Source organism: Salvelinus alpinus, chromosome 34, assembly GCF_045679555.1.
Source record: "Salvelinus alpinus chromosome 34, SLU_Salpinus.1, whole genome shotgun sequence".
Classification (NCBI taxonomy): domain Eukaryota; kingdom Metazoa; phylum Chordata; class Actinopteri; order Salmoniformes; family Salmonidae; genus Salvelinus; species Salvelinus alpinus.
Window position 1 is genome coordinate 2,229,281 of NC_092119.1, and position 21,001 is coordinate 2,250,281.

The 21,001-nt window shown below is 39.2% G+C and overlaps 1 protein-coding gene across 1 annotated transcript in view; it reads right to left on the minus strand.

Annotated features, from left to right (window-relative positions):
- Positions 1 to 21,001, minus strand: part of trip11 (thyroid hormone receptor interactor 11) — a 70,341-nt gene that overhangs the window by 40,505 nt on the left and 8,835 nt on the right. The window contains exons 7-17 of the mRNA XM_071382817.1: positions 18,556 to 18,903; positions 18,272 to 18,309; positions 18,068 to 18,166; positions 14,617 to 14,832; positions 13,644 to 14,369; positions 13,040 to 13,198; positions 11,582 to 11,749; positions 10,583 to 10,667; positions 8,603 to 8,988; positions 8,312 to 8,440; positions 7,980 to 8,093 (exon numbers count right to left, since the gene is read on the minus strand). Of these exons, the coding sequence (XP_071238918.1) occupies positions 7,980 to 8,093; positions 8,312 to 8,440; positions 8,603 to 8,988; positions 10,583 to 10,667; positions 11,582 to 11,749; positions 13,040 to 13,198; positions 13,644 to 14,369; positions 14,617 to 14,832; positions 18,068 to 18,166; positions 18,272 to 18,309; positions 18,556 to 18,903 (2,468 nt within the window). The remainder of the gene's footprint in view (positions 1 to 7,979; positions 8,094 to 8,311; positions 8,441 to 8,602; positions 8,989 to 10,582; positions 10,668 to 11,581; positions 11,750 to 13,039; positions 13,199 to 13,643; positions 14,370 to 14,616; positions 14,833 to 18,067; positions 18,167 to 18,271; positions 18,310 to 18,555; positions 18,904 to 21,001) is intronic.

Here is a 21,001-nt window from a genome sequence, read left to right on the forward strand (position 1 = left end):
ACATCTATATACTATATGTAGACTACTACTACTACATCTATATACTATATGTAGACTACTACTACTACATCTATATGTAGACTACTACTACATCTATATGTAGACTACTACTACATCTATATGTAGACTACTACTACTACTACATCTATATGTAGACTACTACTACATCTATATGTAGACTACTACATCTATATACTATATGTAGACTACTACATCTATATACTATATGTAGACTACTACATGTAGACTACCACTACTACTACTACATCTATATACTATATGTAGACTACTACTACATCTATATACTATATGTAGACTACTACATACTATATGTAGACTACTACTACTACATACTATATGTAGACTACTACTACTACATACTATATGTAGACTACTACTACTACTACATCTATATACTATATGTAGACTACCACTACTACTACATCTATATACTATATGTAGACTACTACATCTATATACTATATGTAGACTACTACTACATCTATATACTATATGTAGACTACTACTACATCTATATACTATATGTAGACTACCACTACTACTACATCTATATACTATATGTAGACTACTACATCTATATACTATATGTAGACTACTACTACATCTATATACTATATGTAGACTACTACTACTACATACTATATGTAGACTACTACTACTACATACTATATGTAGACTACATCTATATACTATATGTAGACTACTACTACTACATCTATATACTATATGTAGACTACTACTACTACATCTATATGTAGACTACTACTACATCTATATACTATATGTAGACTACTACTACATCTATATACTATATGTAGACTACTACTACATCTATATACTATATGTAGACTACCACTACTACTACATCTATATACTATATGTAGACTACCACTACTACTACATCTATATACTATATGTAGACTACTACTACTACTACATCTATATACTATATGTAGACTACTACTACATCTATATACTATATGTAGACTACTACATCTATATACTATATGTAGACTACTACTACATCTATATACTATATGTAGACTACTACTACTACATACTATATGTAGACTACTACTACTACATACTATATGTAGACTACATCTATATACTATATGTAGACTACTACTACTACATCTATATACTATATGTAGACTACTACTACTACATACTATATGTAGACTACTACTACTACATACTATATGTAGACTACTACTACTACATACTATATGTAGACTACTACTACTACTACATCTATATACTATATGTAGACTACCACTACTACTACATCTATATACTATATGTAGACTACTACATCTATATACTATATGTAGACTACTACTACATCTATATACTATATGTAGACTACTACTACATCTATATACTATATGTAGACTACCACTACTACTACATCTATATACTATATGTAGACTACTACATCTATATACTATATGTAGACTACTACTACATCTATATACTATATGTAGACTACTACTACTACATACTATATGTAGACTACTACTACTACATACTATATGTAGACTACATCTATATACTATATGTAGACTACTACTACTACATCTATATACTATATGTAGACTACTACTACTACATCTATATGTAGACTACTACTACATCTATATGTAGACTACTACTACATCTATATGTAGACTACTACTACTACTACATCTATATGTAGACTACTACTACATCTATATGTAGACTACTACATCTATATACTATATGTAGACTACTACATCTATATACTATATGTAGACTACTACATGTAGACTACCACTACTACTACTACATCTATATACTATATGTAGACTACTACTACATCTATATACTATATGTAGACTACTACATACTATATGTAGACTACTACTACTACATACTATATGTAGACTACTACTACTACATACTATATGTAGACTACTACTACTACTACATCTATATACTATATGTAGACTACCACTACTACTACATCTATATACTATATGTAGACTACTACATCTATATACTATATGTAGACTACTACTACATCTATATACTATATGTAGACTACTACTACATCTATATACTATATGTAGACTACTACTACTACATCTATATACTATATGTAGACTACCACTACTACTACATCTATATACTATATGTAGACTACTACTACATCTATATACTATATGTAGACTACTACTACATCTATATACTATATGTAGACTACTACATCTATATACTATATGTAGACTACTACTACATCTATATACTATATGTAGACTACTACTACATCTATATACTATATGTAGACTACCACTACTACTACATCTATATACTATATGTAGACTACTACTACTACATCTATATACTATATGTAGACTACCACTACTACTACATCTATATACTATATGTAGACTACTACTACTACATCTATATACTATATGTAGACTACTACTACTACATCTATATGTAGACTACTACTACATCTATATGTAGACTACTACATCTATATACTATATGTAGACTACTACATCTATATACTATATGTAGACTACTACTACATGTATACTATATGTAGACTACTACTACATATATACTATATGTAGACTACTACATCTATATACTATATGTAGACTACTACTACATCTATATACTATATGTAGACTACTACTACTACATACTATATGTAGACTACTACTACTACATACTATATGTAGACTACTACATTTATATACTATATGTAGACTACTACATCTATATACTATATGTAGACTACTACATCTATATACTATATGTAGACTACTACAACTATATACTATATGTAGACTACTACATCTATATACTATATGTAGACTACCACTACTACTACATCTACAGTGGGGAGAACAAGTATTTGATACACTGACAATTTTGCAGGTTTTCCTACTTACAAAGCATGTAGAGGTCTGTAATTTTTTATCATAGGTACACTTCAACTGTGAGAGAAGGAATCTAAAACAAAAATCCAGAAAATCACATTGTATGATTTTTAATTAATTAATTTGCATTTTATTGCATGACATAAGTATTTGATACATCAGAAAAGCAGAACTGAATATTTGGTACAGAAACCTTAGTTTGCAATTACAGAGATCATACGTTTCCTGTAGTTCTTGACCAGGTTTGCACACACTGCAGCAGGGATTTTGGCCCACTCCTCCATACAGACCTTCTCCAGATCCTTCAGGTTTCGGGGCTGTCGCTGGGCAATACGGACTTTCGGCTCCCTCCAAAGATTTTCTATTGGGTTCAGGTCTGGAGACTGGCTAGGCCACTCCAGGACCTTGAGATGCTTCTTACGGAGCCACTCCTTAGTTGCCCTGGCTGTGTGTTTCGGGTCGTTGTCATGCTGGAAGACCCAGCCACGACCCATCTTCAATGCTCTTACTGAGGGAAGGAGGTTGTTGGTCAAGATCTCGCGATACATGGCCCCATCCATCCTCCCTTCAATACGGTGCAGTCGTCCTGTCCCCTTTGCAGAAAAGCATCCCCAAAGAATGATGTTTCCACCTCCATGCTTCACGGTTGGGATGGTGTTCTTGGGGTTGTACTCATCCTTCTATTCCTCCAAACACGGCGAGTGGAGTTTAGAGCAAAAAGCTCTATTTTTGTCTCATCAGACCACATGACCTTCTCCCATTCCTCCTCTGGATCATCCAGATGGTCATTGGCAAACTTCAGACGGGCCTGGACATGCGCTGGCTTGAGCAGGGGGACCTTGCGTGCGCTGCAGGATTTTAATCCATGACGGCGTAGTGTGTTACTAATGGTTTTCTTTGAGACTGTGGTCCCAGCTCTCTTCAGGTCATTGACCAGGTCCTGCCGTGTAGTTCTGGGCTGATCCCTCACATTCCTCATGATCATTGATGCCCCACGAGGTGAGATCTTGCATGGAGCCCCAGACCGAGGGTGATTGACCGTCATCTTGAACTTCTTCCATTTTCTAATAATTGTGCCAACAGTTGTTGCCTTCTCACCAAGCTGCTTGGCTATTGTCCTGTAGCCCATCCCAGCCTTGTACAGGTCTACAATTTATCCCTGATGTCCTTACACAGCTCTCTGGTCTTGGCCATTGTGGAGAGGTTGGAGTCTGTTTGATTGAGTGTGTGGACAGGTGTCTTTTATACAGGTAACGAGTTCAAACAGGTGCAGTTAATACAGGTAATGAGTGGAGAACAGGAGGGCTTCTTAAAGAAAAACTAACAGGTCTGTGAGAGCCGGAATTCTTACTGGTTGATAGGTGATCAAATACTTATGTCATGCAATAAAATGCAAATTAATTACTTAAAAATCATACAATGTGATTTTCTGGATTTTTGTTTTAGATTCCGTCTCTCACAGTTGAAGTGTACCTATGATAAAAATTACAGACCTCTACATGCTTTGTAAGTAGGAAAACCTGCAAAATCGGCAGTGTATCAAATACTTGTTCTCCCCACTGTATATACTATATGTAGACTACTACATCTATATACTATATGTAGACTACTACTACATCTATATACTATATGTAGACTACTACTACATCTATATACTATATGTAGACTACTACTACATCTATATACTATATGTAGACTACTACTACATCTATATACTATATGTAGACTACTACTACATCTATATACTATATGTAGACTACTACTACATCTATATACTATATGTAGACTACTACTACATCTATATACTATATGTAGACTACTACTACATCTATATACTATATGTAGACTACCACATCTATATACTATATGTAGACTACTACATCTATACTACTACTACATCTATATACTATATGTAGACTACTATTACTACATCTATATACTATATGTAGACTACCACTACTACTACATACTATATGTAGACTACTACTACATCTATATACTATATGTAGACTACTACTACTACATCTATATGTAGACTACTACATCTATATACTATATGTAGACTACTATTACTACATCTATATAGTATATGTAGACTACTACTACTACATCTATATGTAGACTACTACTACATCTATATACTATATGTAGACTACTATTACTACATCTATATACTATATGTAGACTACTACTACATCTATATACTATATGTAGACTACCACTACTACTACATCTATATACTATATGTAGACTACTACATCTATATACTATATGTAGACTACTACTACTACATCTATATACTATATGTAGACTACTACTACATCTATATACTATATGTAGACTACTACTACATCTATATACTATATGTAGACTACTACTACTACATACTATATGTAGACTACTACTACTACATACTATATGTAGACTACATCTATATACTATATGTAGACTACTACTACTACATCTATATACTATATGTAGACTACTACTACTACATCTATATGTAGACTACTACTACATCTATATACTATATGTAGACTACTACTACATCTATATACTATATGTAGACTACTACTACATCTATATACTATATGTAGACTACCACTACTACTACATCTATATACTATATGTAGACTACTACTACTACTACATCTATATACTATATGTAGACTACTACTACATCTATATACTATATGTAGACTACTACATCTATATACTATATGTAGACTACTACTACATCTATATACTATATGTAGACTACTACTACTACATACTATATGTAGACTACTACTACTACATACTATATGTAGACTACATCTATATACTATATGTAGACTACTACTACTACATCTATATACTATATGTAGACTACTACTACTACATACTATATGTAGACTACTACTACTACATACTATATGTAGACTACTACTACTACATACTATATGTAGACTACTACTACATCTATATACTATATGTAGACTACCACTACTACTACATCTATATACTATATGTAGACTACTACATCTATATACTATATGTAGACTACTACTACATCTATATACTATATGTAGACTACTACTACATCTATATACTATATGTAGACTACCACTACTACTACATCTATATACTATATGTAGACTACTACATCTATATACTATATGTAGACTACTACTACATCTATATACTATATGTAGACTACTACTACTACATACTATATGTAGACTACTACTACTACATACTATATGTAGACTACATCTATATACTATATGTAGACTACTACTACTACATCTATATACTATATGTAGACTACTACTACTACATCTATATGTAGACTACTACTACATCTATATGTAGACTACTACTACATCTATATGTAGACTACTACTACTACTACATCTATATGTAGACTACTACTACATCTATATGTAGACTACTACATCTATATACTATATGTAGACTACTACATCTATATACTATATGTAGACTACTACATGTAGACTACCACTACTACTACTACATCTATATACTATATGTAGACTACTACTACATCTATATACTATATGTAGACTACTACATACTATATGTAGACTACTACTACTACATACTATATGTAGACTACTACTACTACATACTATATGTAGACTACTACTACTACTACATCTATATACTATATGTAGACTACCACTACTACTACATCTATATACTATATGTAGACTACTACATCTATATACTATATGTAGACTACTACTACATCTATATACTATATGTAGACTACTACTACATCTATATACTATATGTAGACTACTACTACTACATCTATATACTATATGTAGACTACCACTACTACTACATCTATATACTATATGTAGACTACTACTACATCTATATACTATATGTAGACTACTACTACATCTATATACTATATGTAGACTACTACTACATCTATATACTATATGTAGACTACCACTACTACTACATCTATATACTATATGTAGACTACTACTACTACATCTATATACTATATGTAGACTACTACTACTACTACATCTATATACTATATGTAGACTACTACTACTACATCTATATACTATATGTAGACTACTACTACTACATCTATATGTAGACTACTACTACATCTATATGTAGACTACTACATCTATATACTATATGTAGACTACTACATCTATATACTATATGTAGACTACTACTACATCTATATACTATATGTAGACTACTACTACATCTATATACTATATGTAGACTACCACTACTACTACATCTATATACTATATGTAGACTACTACTACTACATCTATATACTATATGTAGACTACCACTACTACTACATCTATATACTATATGTAGACTACTACTACTACATCTATATACTATATGTAGACTACTACTACTACATCTATATGTAGACTACTACATCTATATACTATATGTAGACTACTACATCTATATACTATATGTAGACTACTACTACATGTATACTATATGTAGACTACTTCTACATATATACACCACCGTTCAAAGGTTTGGGGTCACTTAGAAATGTCCTTGTTTTTGAAAGAAAAGCAAATTTTTGGTCCATTCAAATAACATCAAATTGATCAGAAATACAGTGTAGACATTGTTAATGTTGTAAATGACTATTGTAGCTGGAAACGGCAGATTTTCAGCTGTGCTAACATAACTGCAAAAGGGTTTTCTAATGATCAATTAGCCTTTTAAAATGATAAACTTGGATTAGCTAACACAACGTGCCATTGGAACACAGGAGTGATGGTTGCTGAAAATGGGCCTCTGTACGCCTATGTAGATATTCCATTCCATTATTATTTAATCAGCCGTTTCCAGCTACAATAGTCATTTACAACATTAACAATGTCTACACTTGTATTTCTGATCAATTTGAAGTTATTTTAAAAATGGACCAAAAACATTTTCAAGGACATTTCTAAGTGACCCCAGACTTTTGAACGGTAGTGTACACATGCAGTCTACTTGGCAAATAAAGTTTATTGTGATTGTGACCTGCTCTCTCTCCACGGCGTAGGCCTGCAGTTGTTGTTGGAGGAACATCACGTCCTGGCTGTGGCCTCCTCCCCCCAGGGACACTCTAGCGTGCAGTGCCTGGATCTCCAGGTCCTTCAGAGAAATAATCGGTATATTTCAATAAGACAAACTGTTACATAGCCTCAAAAACGTGGTTAAACGATACATTTGATATCATGGATGGTCAAGTCCTTGCATCCATAGTACCGTCTATGAATTTGAGTGACGGCACATTTCTCCATTTCATCCCTCAGCGTTTTTACCCGAAACAGTTGTTTGAACTTCATATTGCCCTTTTAAAAATGACATACCTTCTGCAAGACCATCTGGGAGAGTTTCCCAATCTCCTCTCTGGAGACCCCCAGTTGGTCCAGCTGTCTGGTCAGGTTCAGGTTCCTCTCATTCAGCTGGCTGATCTCAGTCTCCTTCTCCTTGATGCCCTTCAGGTTCAGATCAGATGTATAAGCAAGAAGGCCACTGTTGCTCAAGCCAAGTGAGATGGATGATGTCATTACATTTTTTTTTTTTTTTGTCATTTAACAGAAGTCAGATTATTTAGTAGATTATTATAATAATATTAAATAATAAAATGTAGGAAATACCTTCACCAGACGGTTTATCTCCACCTTTGACAGGTCATGTTTCTCATTGTCGTTCTCTCCGTTATTCAGAGACGACTGGGTCTTGTCTTCCTGTTGGAGGATGACCACTTCCTGTTCCTGGGAGGTGTGGGTGTGGCCGAGGTGATCTACTTCCTGCTGCAGGCGCCCAATCTCCTCGTCCTTGGCGTGGATCAGCCTATCGTAGTTCTCTCTGCTCTGCTCGTGGCGTTGGTGGGCCTGCTCCAACTCGTTCTGCTGCGCCAGGAGAGACTGCTGGGAGGAGAGGAGGTGACCACGCTGCTCCTCCACTCTCCTCTTCAGGGAGTGCCCCTCGTCCTCCAGCTCGTCTCTGGAGCTCTTCAGCTGGCTGATCTCATTCTCCAGTTCTGTGATTCACATTTTCTGAAATCTGAATCTGAATGTGACTGTCGTCAATGAGGCAATTCCTTTTTGCAGGACTCCAGACTGAGACTTATTTTTTTTTTTTTAAGGTATTTTGCAACCCTTTGTGCGAGTAACATTTTTTTATTGTTCGCACTGAACATTCTACCTGGTCACCTCAATCAAAACTTCATATTTTCTGGCGCGGATAAAACCATAAATTTGTTAAACAGTAAAAGGCATTATCCTCATGATCGCTGTAATAAAAAGGGTCTTCCCTACCGCTGTGCCAGTTTCGCTGGGACCGGCTGCTGTAATGAGTGAGCCTCTCACGCCTCTCAGAATTGCTCGAGAACGACTACTTTGGAAGCAATTAGTTGTTCAAATTAAAGAGACAGGGGACGGTCAACGCTTTCTATAGGTGTAATGTTTATTTCTTAACGCCCATTACCGAGCGCAAAGCACACGCTATTTTACAAATTTACATTTTACATTTACATTTTAGTCATTTAGCAGACGCTCTTATCCAGAGCGACTTACAGTAGAGTGCATACATTTTATTACATTTTTACATACTGAGACAAGGATATCCCTACCGGCCAAACCCTCCCTAACCCGGACGACGCTATGCCAATTGTGCGTCGCCCCACGGATCTCCCGGTTGCGGCCGGCTGCGACAGAGCCTGGGCGCGAACCCAGCCCAGCTGGGCGTGAACCCAGAGACTCTGGTGGCGCAGCTAGCACTGCGATGCAGTGCCCTAGACCACTGCGCCACCCGGGAGGGTGGCAAATCAAGACATCTAATCTGGTATGGCTTTGTAATGCGTAGCACATCGGCCATCATGAGTGAACTAGGCCGCATTGCGACGTATTTTTTAATTCAGGACTTACATTTACTGTTAAGAGTAATACATGGTGTTGTATTTAAAGTTAGCGATCTAGCTAATGTGTTTTGAGTTGCTACTTCCTCAGGTGGTGAATTAGAACCAATCGAATTAGGCCTATATAAAATGTTAGTGCATCGAACATTAAAAGATGAAGGAAAATTTATCTCAATCGAACAAAAAAATATCTAAATATCTTGACAGTAAGATAAAATAAAAATTAGCATAATGTTCAACCCAAAACTCATAACAATCAATGGATTGAGGTTGCATAACAAAATATTTTTTATCATTTGCATTCCTGTTTGGACTGTTAGATGGTAACAACGTATTTATTGAATACAATTTCACTAGTCTATTACACTTCTTAATAAAGTATTGTGAATTACTTCATAATTACTTTATAAGATGACTCATAAAGTCGGCTCCAAGTCCAGGACCAAAAGGCTTCTCAAGAGCTTTTACCCCCAAGCCATAAGACTCCTGAACAGGTAATCAAAATGGCTTCCCGGACTATCTGCATTGTATTTATTAAGTGACGGCTGCAAAACGTAAATTTTTTTTTTGGGGGGGGGGGGGGGTGGCCCCCAAAATCATGGGCTGGTGCCACCAACTGAAAAAGTTTATGTCACCAGTGCCACCAAGGGAAACCGTTAGTCTGGAGCCATAACAATATAATAACAATAAACAACAGCAGATAGGAAATTCTATTTACCTGTGATGATGTCCAGAGTGCGTGGCTCAGACAGGCCGGAGGGCTGGGGTCTGTTCTGCTGGTCACTGAGGCGATCAATCTCCTCCTGATAGGATAATCAGTTATTACACTTTTATTGCACTTTTCATTACATTAATTAATCTCAAAGTACTTTTAATTAAAGCGAGGGAGGGGAAAAAACAAAATGCAATTTAAAAAACAAAAACAAATAACTAATGATTAGATGGACAGTCGTGGCAGGCCGGGTGGTTCAGTCGTGGCAGGCCGGGTGGTTCAGTCATGGCAGGCCGGGTAGTTCAGTCGTGGTAGGCCGGGTAGTTGAGTCAGTGGCAGGCCGGGTAGTTGAGTCAGTGGCAGGCCGGGTAGTTGAGTCGTGGCAGGCCGGGTTGTTCAGTCGTGGCAGGCCGGGTTGTTCAGTCGTGGCAGGCCGGGTTGTTCAGTCGTGGCAGGCCGGGTTGTTCAGTCGTGGCAGGCCGGGTGGTTTAGTCGTGGCAGGCCGGGTAGTTGAGTCATGGCAGGCCTGGGTAGTTCAGTCATGGCAGGCCGGGTAGTTGAGTCATGGCAGGCCTGCGTAGTTCAGTCATGGCAGGCCTGGGTAGTTCAGTCGTGGCAGGCCTGGGTAGTTCAGTCGTGGCAGGCCGGGTAGTTCAGTCATGGCAGGCCGGGTAGTTCAGTGAGAAGGGTAAGAGTGGAGGTGAGGATGAACTTTAATTTCCCAGAGGGGAAAAGTAACTTAGACACACAGTACTGCTGTATACAAACTAGACACTGTACATTACACACCCAACATGTGTCTCAACGTGTACTTGTCACAATTTAAATAAACCAAAATTAATAATAGATATATTGTACGTTACCCATGTCATACCAAATCAAATCAAATGTATTTATATAGCCCTTCTTACATCAGCTGATATCTCGAAGTGCTGTACAGAAACCCAGCCTAAAACCCCAAACAGCAAAGCAAGGCAGGTGTAGAAGCACGTATTGTAGACGTACCTTCAGGTGGCTCTTGTCTTCCTTCATGCCTCCCAGCTGCTTGTCCTTCTCCTCCAGAGCTCCTCTCAGGGTCTCAGCCTCCTGGGTGGCTGCCTGGACCACGGCCTCCAGCTCCCTCTGGGTGGCGGCCATGTTGGCTCTCAGGCTCTCCGTGAAGGAGTCCTTCTCCTGGAGATTCACATTTAGAATCATAATTTATTTGTATTTTTAAAGGCGCAATCTGCAATTCCTACATACATTTTTTGGGACTTATAAATTTATGATATATAGGCATTGATTATAAAAAAAATATATATAACTTATAAATGTCTCATGAGCTTCGTTCAGCTGTCTAATACCATCAGAACACAAACGTTGCACTCCATTGTTTGTAAACAACGTAATTGTAAACAAACACGCTATAGCTCCAACACATGGTAACATTTATCATTTTGATCTTGTAGTCAGTCCTTGCATCCATAGCTCCGTTGTCACGCCCTGACCAGAGTTTGCTTTGTATGTTTTATGTTTTGGTTGGTCAGGGTGTGATCTGTGTGGGCATTCTATGTTGTTTGTCTGGTTTGTCTATTTCTGTGTTTGGCCTGATATGGTTCTCAATCAGAGACAGGCGTTTTGCGTTGTCTCTGATTGGGAACCAATCAGTATTTTGTATTGTGGGTTGTGGGTTATTGTCTATGTCTATACGTTGGTTGCTTGTGTCTGCACTTTCGTTATATAGCGTCACGTTCGTTTTGTTGTTTTGTAAGTTTGTTTAGTGTTTTTTGTCTTCGTTAAATAAATCAAGTATGTATTCATTAAACCACGCTGCGCTTTGGTCCGATCCTTACTCCTCCTCAGACGAGGAGGATTACGACGAACGTGACATCCGTCTATGATTTATGAGAGTCATTTCATTTCTGCAGCCATATCTATCCTTAATACCCCAAAAAGGTGGCCGCTTCGTAGTTGTTTTAACTGCAGATTGACCCTTTAAATGTCAGAAAGGTCAAAGGACTCGTGGATAAATACCTGTTATAACACAAAAGATGAGTGCTCTATCTAACTCTATGGTATGTCAGCTGACCTGGAGGAGGTGGGTCAGCTGTTTCCGTTATAACACAAAAGATGAGTGCTCTAACTAACTCTATGGTATGTCAGCTGACCTGGAGGAGGTGGGTCAGCTGTTTCCGTTATAACACAAAAGATGAGTGCTCTAACTAACTCTATGGTATGTCAGCTGACATGGAGGAGGTGGGTCAGCTGTTTCCGTTATAACACAAAAGATGAGTGCTCTAACTAACTCTATGGTATGTCAGCTGACCTGGAGGAGGTGGGTCAGCTGTTTCCGTTATAACACAAAAGATGAGTGCTCTAACTAACTCTATGGTATGTCAGCTGACCTGGAGGAGGTGGGTCAGCTGTTTCCGTTATAACACAAAAGATGAGTGCTCTATCTAACTCTATGGTATGTCAGCTGACCTGGAGGAGGTGGGTCAGCTGTTTCTGTCCGTCCACGGTGATGGACAGCATCTCGTTGGTGTCTCTGTGGTCGGAGGCCATCTGCTCCACGTCTCTTTTAAGCTGGAAGATCTCCTTATCTTTCTCCTGGTTCAGCCTCACGGTCCTCTCATGCTCCGTCTGCATGCAATCAAATCATACTTTATTTATATAGCACTTTTAAAACAAAACATTTGGTTCAAAGTCAATGCCTAACAAATGAAATGAAAATAATAATAAACAAAGTGAGAAAGATAAAAAACTACTTTCTAGATAAATATGAAATGAAGACAGATACATTAAGATATTAAGTGTCCTGGCTGGTCTAACAGTATCCTAATGATTTTAAAAATTATAATAAAAAAATAAAAAGTTATTTAACATCGCAAGTCAGTTAAGAACAAATTCTTATTTACAATGACGGCCTACCGGGGAACACTTCCTTGTTCAGGGGCAGAACGACAGATTTTTACCTTGTCAGTTCGGGGATTCGATTCAGCAACCTTTCGGTTACTGTCCCAACGCTCTAACCACTAGGCTACCTGTCGCCCCAAATGATAAATGAAGATATTAAGTGTCCTGGCACCTGCAGTGCCGAGGCGTCCATGGAGCGGGCAGCGGTCAGCTCCTCGATGGTCTGCTGGTACTGCCTGGCCTGCTCCTGTAGGCCTCTCTCTGCCTGGCCCAGTTCCCCTTCCAGCTGGCTCTTCTCCAGCTTCAGAGCCTCGATGCGGGTGTCCTTCTCCAGGACGGTCCTGTTGAGAGCGGCCTGGACCTCCCTGACCTGCCTGGCCAGCTCCTCTATCCTCTCCTGGGCATGCTCAGCCTCTGTCTTCAGCCTCTGCTTCTCCATCTTCATCTCGTAGTCTTCTGACATCACCTTCTCCTGGGAGCTCCTCATCTCAGCCAGCTCTCTCCTGAGCTCCTCCAGCTGCTCTCTGGACCCACTGGATTCTCTCCCTCTCTCCCCAGCCTCACACAGCTCTGCCCGGGCAGCAGACAGCTGCTCCTCCCTCTCCAGTATGGTTCTCTGGAACTCCTGTGTCTCCCTGCGTGCCTCCTTGCCCATCTCTGTTGCCCGTCCAAGTTTGTCTCTCAGCTCTTTAATGGTGCCCTCCAGCTGCTGCTTGCCCATGTGTAAGTCGTTGAGAGTGAAGGCACTGTGGGTCAGTTTGTCCTGTTGGGACTTTAGCTCTTGCTGCAGTGCCACCGTCTGGTCGGTGGTGGTACTGAGCTCTGATTGGAGCCTAGCCACAACAGCTTCAGATTCCTTCAGCTGAACAGAGAGCTGCTCCTTCACTGAGATCACATGCTGTAACGTGGAGACAAAACACAAAACAATAAACAGCATGTCAATAACCTTGTCTAGGTAGTGTTACTTTGCTGCGTGTCTGACTACTATAAACTTTGTAGACTTGTTTGATAGCGTTACATAAATGTGAGTGACAAACCATAACCTGATCACGTAACCTTCTCTTTAAATAAACTCAAAATTAAATTACCATTTCCCTGTTCAAAAAAACAACAACTAGTGTAGTCTGTACAAATTCAACCCAGACCTGTGTAGCCTGTTGGTTCTGTCTGTCCAGTTCTTCCAGCTCGTTGAGGAGGGTATCTCGTTCCTCCTGGATCTCTCTCAACGACTGCTCACTCTTCTCTAGCTCTGCCCTCAGCCCTGATACCTGCTCTGTGGCGGCTGGGGAGGACTCCCCTCCATCAAGGCTGTCTGACTCCACTCTCTCCTCGGCCCTGGCAAGTCTCTCCTGTAGATTCCGCTGAGGAGGAAAAAAAGAAAGACATAAAAAAAAATAAAAAAAAATGTCAACAGTAATCAAATCAATTTTATTTTTATAGCACTTGTTACATCAGCTGATATCTCAAAGTGCTGTAATGAAATAATCTAACTGAAAATAGCTCTCATCGAAACAGCAAACGCCATTGTAGAAAACCCTTCTCAGGGCCATAACCCTCTCTGAGGCAACTGATTATTTCACTTTATTCATCGTTTATATGTACATATCTACCTCAATTACATCATACTCCTGCTCGTTGACTCAGTACTGGTACCCCGTATATATAACCTAGTTATCATTACTCATTGACTCAGTACTGGTACCCTGTGTATATAACCTAGTTATCATTACTCAGTACTGGTACCCTGTGTATATAACCTAGTTATCATTACTCATTGACTCAGTACTGGTACCCCGTGTATATAACCTAGTTATCATTACTCATTACTGGTACCCTGTGTATATAGCCTAGTTATCATTACTCATTGACTCAGTACTGGTACCCTGTGTATATAGCCTAGTTATCATTACTCAGTACTGGTACCCTGTGTATACAACCTAGTTATCATTACTCAGTACTGGTACCCTGTGTATATAACCTAGTTATCATTACTCATTGACTCAGTACTGGTACCCTGTGTATATAACCTAGTTATCATTACTCAGTACTGGTACCCTGTGTATATAACCTAGTTATCATTACTCATTGACTCAGTACTGGTACCCCGTGTATATAACCTAGTTATCATTACTCATTACTGGTACCCTGTGTATATAGCCTAGTTATCATTACTCATTGACTCAGTACTGGTACCCTGTGTATATAGCCTAGTTATCATTACTCAGTACTGGTACCCTGTGTATACAACCTAGTTATCATTACTCAGTACTGGTACCCTGTGTATATAACCTAGTTATCATTACTCAGTACGGGTACCCCGTGTATATAACCTAGTTATCATTACTCATTACTGGTACCCCGTGTATATAGCCTAGTTATCATTACTCAGTACTGGTACCAATGTATATAACCTAGTTATCATTACTCAGTACTGGTACCCTGTGTATATAACCGACATACGAAACCTAACAGAGGAGTCGGTACAGTTGAACATATCCACTTGTTTATTATCTAGTACTGTACCCGCCTTTGCCTCCAGAACAGCCTGAATTATTTGGGGTATGGAAACTATGCTCAATTGGTATCAAGGGACCTACCATGTGCCAGGAAAACATTCCCCACACCATTCCACCACCGCCACCAGCCTGTACCGTTGACACCAGGCAGGATGGGGCCATGGACTCATGCTGCTTACGCCAAATACCGACTACGCCATCAGCATGACGCAACAGGAACCGGGATTCATCAGACCAGGATATGTTTTTCCATTCTTCAGTTGTCCAGTGTTGGTGATCACGTGCCCACTGGACCAGGCTTCTTCTTGTTTGTAGCTGATAGGAGTGGAACCCGGTGTGGTCGTCTCTGCTGCAATAGCCAATCAGTGACGAGAATCGACCAGTTGTGTGTTCTGAGATGCCGTTCCGCACACCACTGTTGTACTGCACCGTTACTCGCCTGTTTGTGGCCCGCCTGTCAACTTGCACAATTCTTGCACTTCTCCTTGGACCTCTCTCGTCAACGAGCTGTTTTCACCGCACAGGACTGCCGCTGACTAGATGTTTTTTGTTTGTCGCACCATTCTCGGGAAAACCCTACACACTTGTGTGTGACGAGCCCAGGAGGCTGTCCGTTTCTGAGATACTGGAACCGGCACGACTGGCACCGACGATCATTCCTGGTTTTGCCCATTCTAACGTTCAATCGGACAGTAACTGAATGCCTCGATGCCTGTCTGCCTGCTTTATACAGCAAACCACTGTCTGTAGGAATGAACCATTTTCATGAACGTGGTGGTGTACCTAATAAACTGGCCACACAGTTTATATTACACCTTCTAACAGAGGTGCCGGGACAGCTAAAACATATACACATGTACATACATATATATATACACACACATATAAATATATATGTTTTTAACCTTTATGTAACTAGGCAAGTCAGTTAACCTCTCTTGGGCACGTGAGACGGTAGCGTCCCACCTCTTCAACAGCCAGTGAAACTGCAGGGCGCCAAATTCAAATAGAGAAATACTCATTATAAAAATTCAGAAAACAAAACATATTTTACATAGGTTTAAAGATTAACTTCTTGTGAATCTAACCACGGTGTCAGATTTTAAAAATGCTTTACGGCGAAAGCATATCTAACGATTATTTGAGAACATAGCCCACTAGACAAATCATTACAAACAGTAGCCAGCCAAGTAGAAGAGTTACACATGTCAGAAATAGAGATAAAATTAATCCCTTACCTTTGATGATCTTCATATAGTTGCACTCAGCAGACATTCATTTACTCAATAAATGTTCCTTTTTGTTCGATAAAGTCTCTTTATATCCAAAAACCTCTGTTTTGTTCGCGCGTTTTCTTCAGTAATCCGCAGTCAAAACAGGCAGACAAAAAAAATCCTAATTGTATCCGTAAAGTTCATAGAAACATGTCAAACGATGTATATATTCAAACCTCAGGTTGTTTTTAGCCTAAATAATCAATAATATTTCAACCGGTCAATAACGTCGTCAATTTAAAAGGTAAACAAGAAACGCACTCTCTCGGTCGTGCGCATGAAAAAGCTCTGTGACACTTTAGGGTCCACTCATTCAAACTGCTCTTACTTCTTCATTTTTCAGAATACAAGCCTGAAACCATTTCTAAAGCCTGTTGACATCTAGTGGAAGGCATAGAAACTGCAATTTGAGTACTAAGTCAATGGATACTGTAATGGCATTGAATAGAAAACTACAAAACCAAAAGAAAAACTCCTTCCTGAATGGATTTTTCTCAGGTTTTCACCTGCCAAATCAGTTCTGTTATACTCACAGACACTATTTTAACAGTTTTGGAAACTTTAGAGTGCATATCATATCTTCTGGGCCTGAGAAGCAGGCAGTTTAATTTGGGCATGCATTTCATCCAAAATTCCGAATGCTGACCCCTACCCTAGAGAAGTTAAGAACAAGTTTGTATTTTACAAATGATGGCCATCAGCAAACAGAAATCAACTCATATAGAACCTTAAGTTGTGTTAACTTGTATTTAAAAAAAAAAGTAAATTCCCAAGTGAAGTTTCCATTTGAGAGTAAACACACCCACCTTGTCTTGTTCCACCAATTCGTTCTCCTTCCTCAACGTCCCGATGACAGTGTTGAGTTCTAGGATGTCGGCGTGTTCCACCTCCATCTTTGTTTCACTCTGTTCCAAACAATCAACACAATCATTTAAAAAGCAGGAACGATCACAGAATAAACGACATATTTCAACACCATTGTAAATACATTACGTGATCAGGATAGATACCTGAAGACTCTTCAGCCTTGAGATCTCCTTCTCTGCACCTTGAAAAGATGACCCAAAAAAAAAGGTTGGAGTTAACCTGAGCTTTTGACAAATAACTAAAAACACACTCAAGGGATAGAATCAATTCCATTTCAATTCAATCAGTAACCTCAACGGAAAATGTGAATTTCATACTTTGTGTATATTTATATTGTATTATACATTTGTAAAAGAGACCTAGGTCTTACCTATTAAAATAAATGTTCAATAAAAAATAAAAAATAATACTAATACTGAGACTGTACCTGCGAGAGCATTCCTCAGCCCCTGTATCTCCTGGTCTAGCTGGGCCTTATTCCGGGCTTTCCCTTCCTGCTCCTGGACACGTGACTGGAGCTCTGTGACGGACGTCTGCAACCGAGTGTAGTTCTGCAGCAGCTCGGCGTTCTCTGCCTGCGCCTCCTCTTTCTCCTGCTGCAGCGTGGCCTGTCTCCTCCCTGCCTCCTCCAGATTAGCTGTCAGCTCCTTCAGCCGCTCCTCCTGCTCCTCCTTCAGCCGCTCCTCCGCTGCCTCCTGTAGGGACTGGATGGTGTTCTGGAGGTCTGAGAGCACGGAGGACTCGTGAAGGCCGCTGGCTGTGGCTGGACTAGTACCTTTGAAGGGTTTGGATACAGAGGGTAACATGTAAGGGAAATGTGTGAGAGTCTTAGGTCAGGGTGGAAAAATCAGTCACAGGTACAGTGCATTCGGAGAGTATTGAGACACTTCCTTTGTCCACATTCTGTTACGTTACAGCCTTATTCTAAAATGGATCAAATATATTTTTTCCCCCTCAGCAATCTACACACAATACCCCCAAAATGACAAAGTAAAAACAGGATTTTAGACATATTTACATAAAAGTATTCAGATCATTTTCTATGAGATTCGAAATTGAGCTCAGGTGCATCCTGTTTCCATTGATCATCCTTGAGATGTTTCTACAACTTGATTGGAGTCCAGCTGTGGTAAATTCAATTGATTGGACATGATTTGGAAAAGGCACACACCTGTCTATATAAGGTCCCACAGTTGACAGTACATGTCAGAGAAAAAACCAAGCCATGAGGTTTAATTGTAATTGTAAAAGGAATTGTCCGTAGAGCTCAGAGACAAGATTGTGTCAAGGCACATATCTGGGGACGGGTACCAAAACATTTCTGCAGCATAGAAGGCCACCAAGAACACAGTAGCCGCCATCATTCTTAAATGGAAGAAGTTTGCAACTACAAACTCTTCCTAGAGCTGGCTGCCCAGCCAAACTGAGAAATTGGGGAAGAAGGGCCTTGGTCAGGGGGGTGGAGTGGCCAGACGGAAGCCACTTCTCAGTAAAAGCCACATGACTGCCTGCTTGGAGTTTGCCAAAAGGCACCTAAAGGACTCAGACCATGAGAAACAAGATTCTCTGGCCTGATGAAACAAAAATTGAACTCTTTGTCCTGAATGCCAAGCATCACGTATGATGGTGGCAGGATCATGCTGCGGGGATGTTTTTCAGCGGCAGGGACTGGGACACTAGACAGGATCGAGGGAAAGATTAACAGAGCAAAGTACAACGATATCCTTAAAGAAAACCTGCTCCAGAGCCCTTAGGACCTCAGATTGGGGTGAAGGTTCACCTTCCAACAGGACAACTACCCTAAGCATACAGACAAGAAAACTCAGGAGTGGCTTCGGAACAAGTCTCAATGTCCTTGAGTGGCCCAGCCAGAGACCGGGCTTGAACCAGATCGAACATCTCTGGAGAGACCTGAAAATAGCTGTGCAGCGACGCTCCCCATCCAACCTGACAGAGCTTGAGAGGATCTGCTGAGAAGAATGGGAGAAACTCCCCAAATACAGGTGTGCCAAGCTTGTAGCGTCATATCCAAGAAGACTTGAGGCTGTAATCGCTGCCAAAGGTGCTTCAACAAAGTACTGAGTAAAGGGTCAGAATACTTATGCAAATGGATTATTTCATTTTTTTTAATTACATATAAATGTAAAAATGTCTAAAATCCAGTTTTTGCGTTGTCCTTATGGGTTATTATGACGTCCTTATGGGTTATTGTGACGTCCTTATGGGTTATTGTGACGTCCTTATGGGTTATTGTGACGTTCTTATGGGTTATTGTGACGTCATTATGGGTTATTGTGACGTCATTATGGGTTATTGTGACGTCCTTATGGGTTATTGTTTGTAGATTGATGAGGGAAAAAACAATTTTTTCCATTTTAGAATAAGGCTGTAAAGTAACAAAATGTTTAAAAAAAAGTCAAGGGGTCTGAGTACTTTTTCGAATGCACTGTATATCATATCACCTATTGAAACCTGGGCTTCCTACTTTACTCATAACATTACTATCTTTTACGTCTGTTGTATCTGTTGTAACCTCAAACTTTGTGGAGATGAATGGCCTAATAACTAAGCTGCTCTGGATAAGAGCATCTGCTAAATGACTAAAACGTAAATGTTTGTGAGTTGCTGGCTCGCTAAGGAGAGACCGTGAGTTCTAACATATCTATTAGTTGAATCTATTATTTAGTGATAGTTTGTAGAGTGACTATTTTCCCTCAGCGTGCATTATGTTTTACCATTCTGAACGGCTGATGAATCCATATGTTCTTCTGAAATATTAAAAGATTTTTAACTGCATTCATTAATACTGGCTACGGGACGCTGGCTACGGGACGCTGGCTACGGTACGCTGGCTACGGTACGCTGGCTACGGT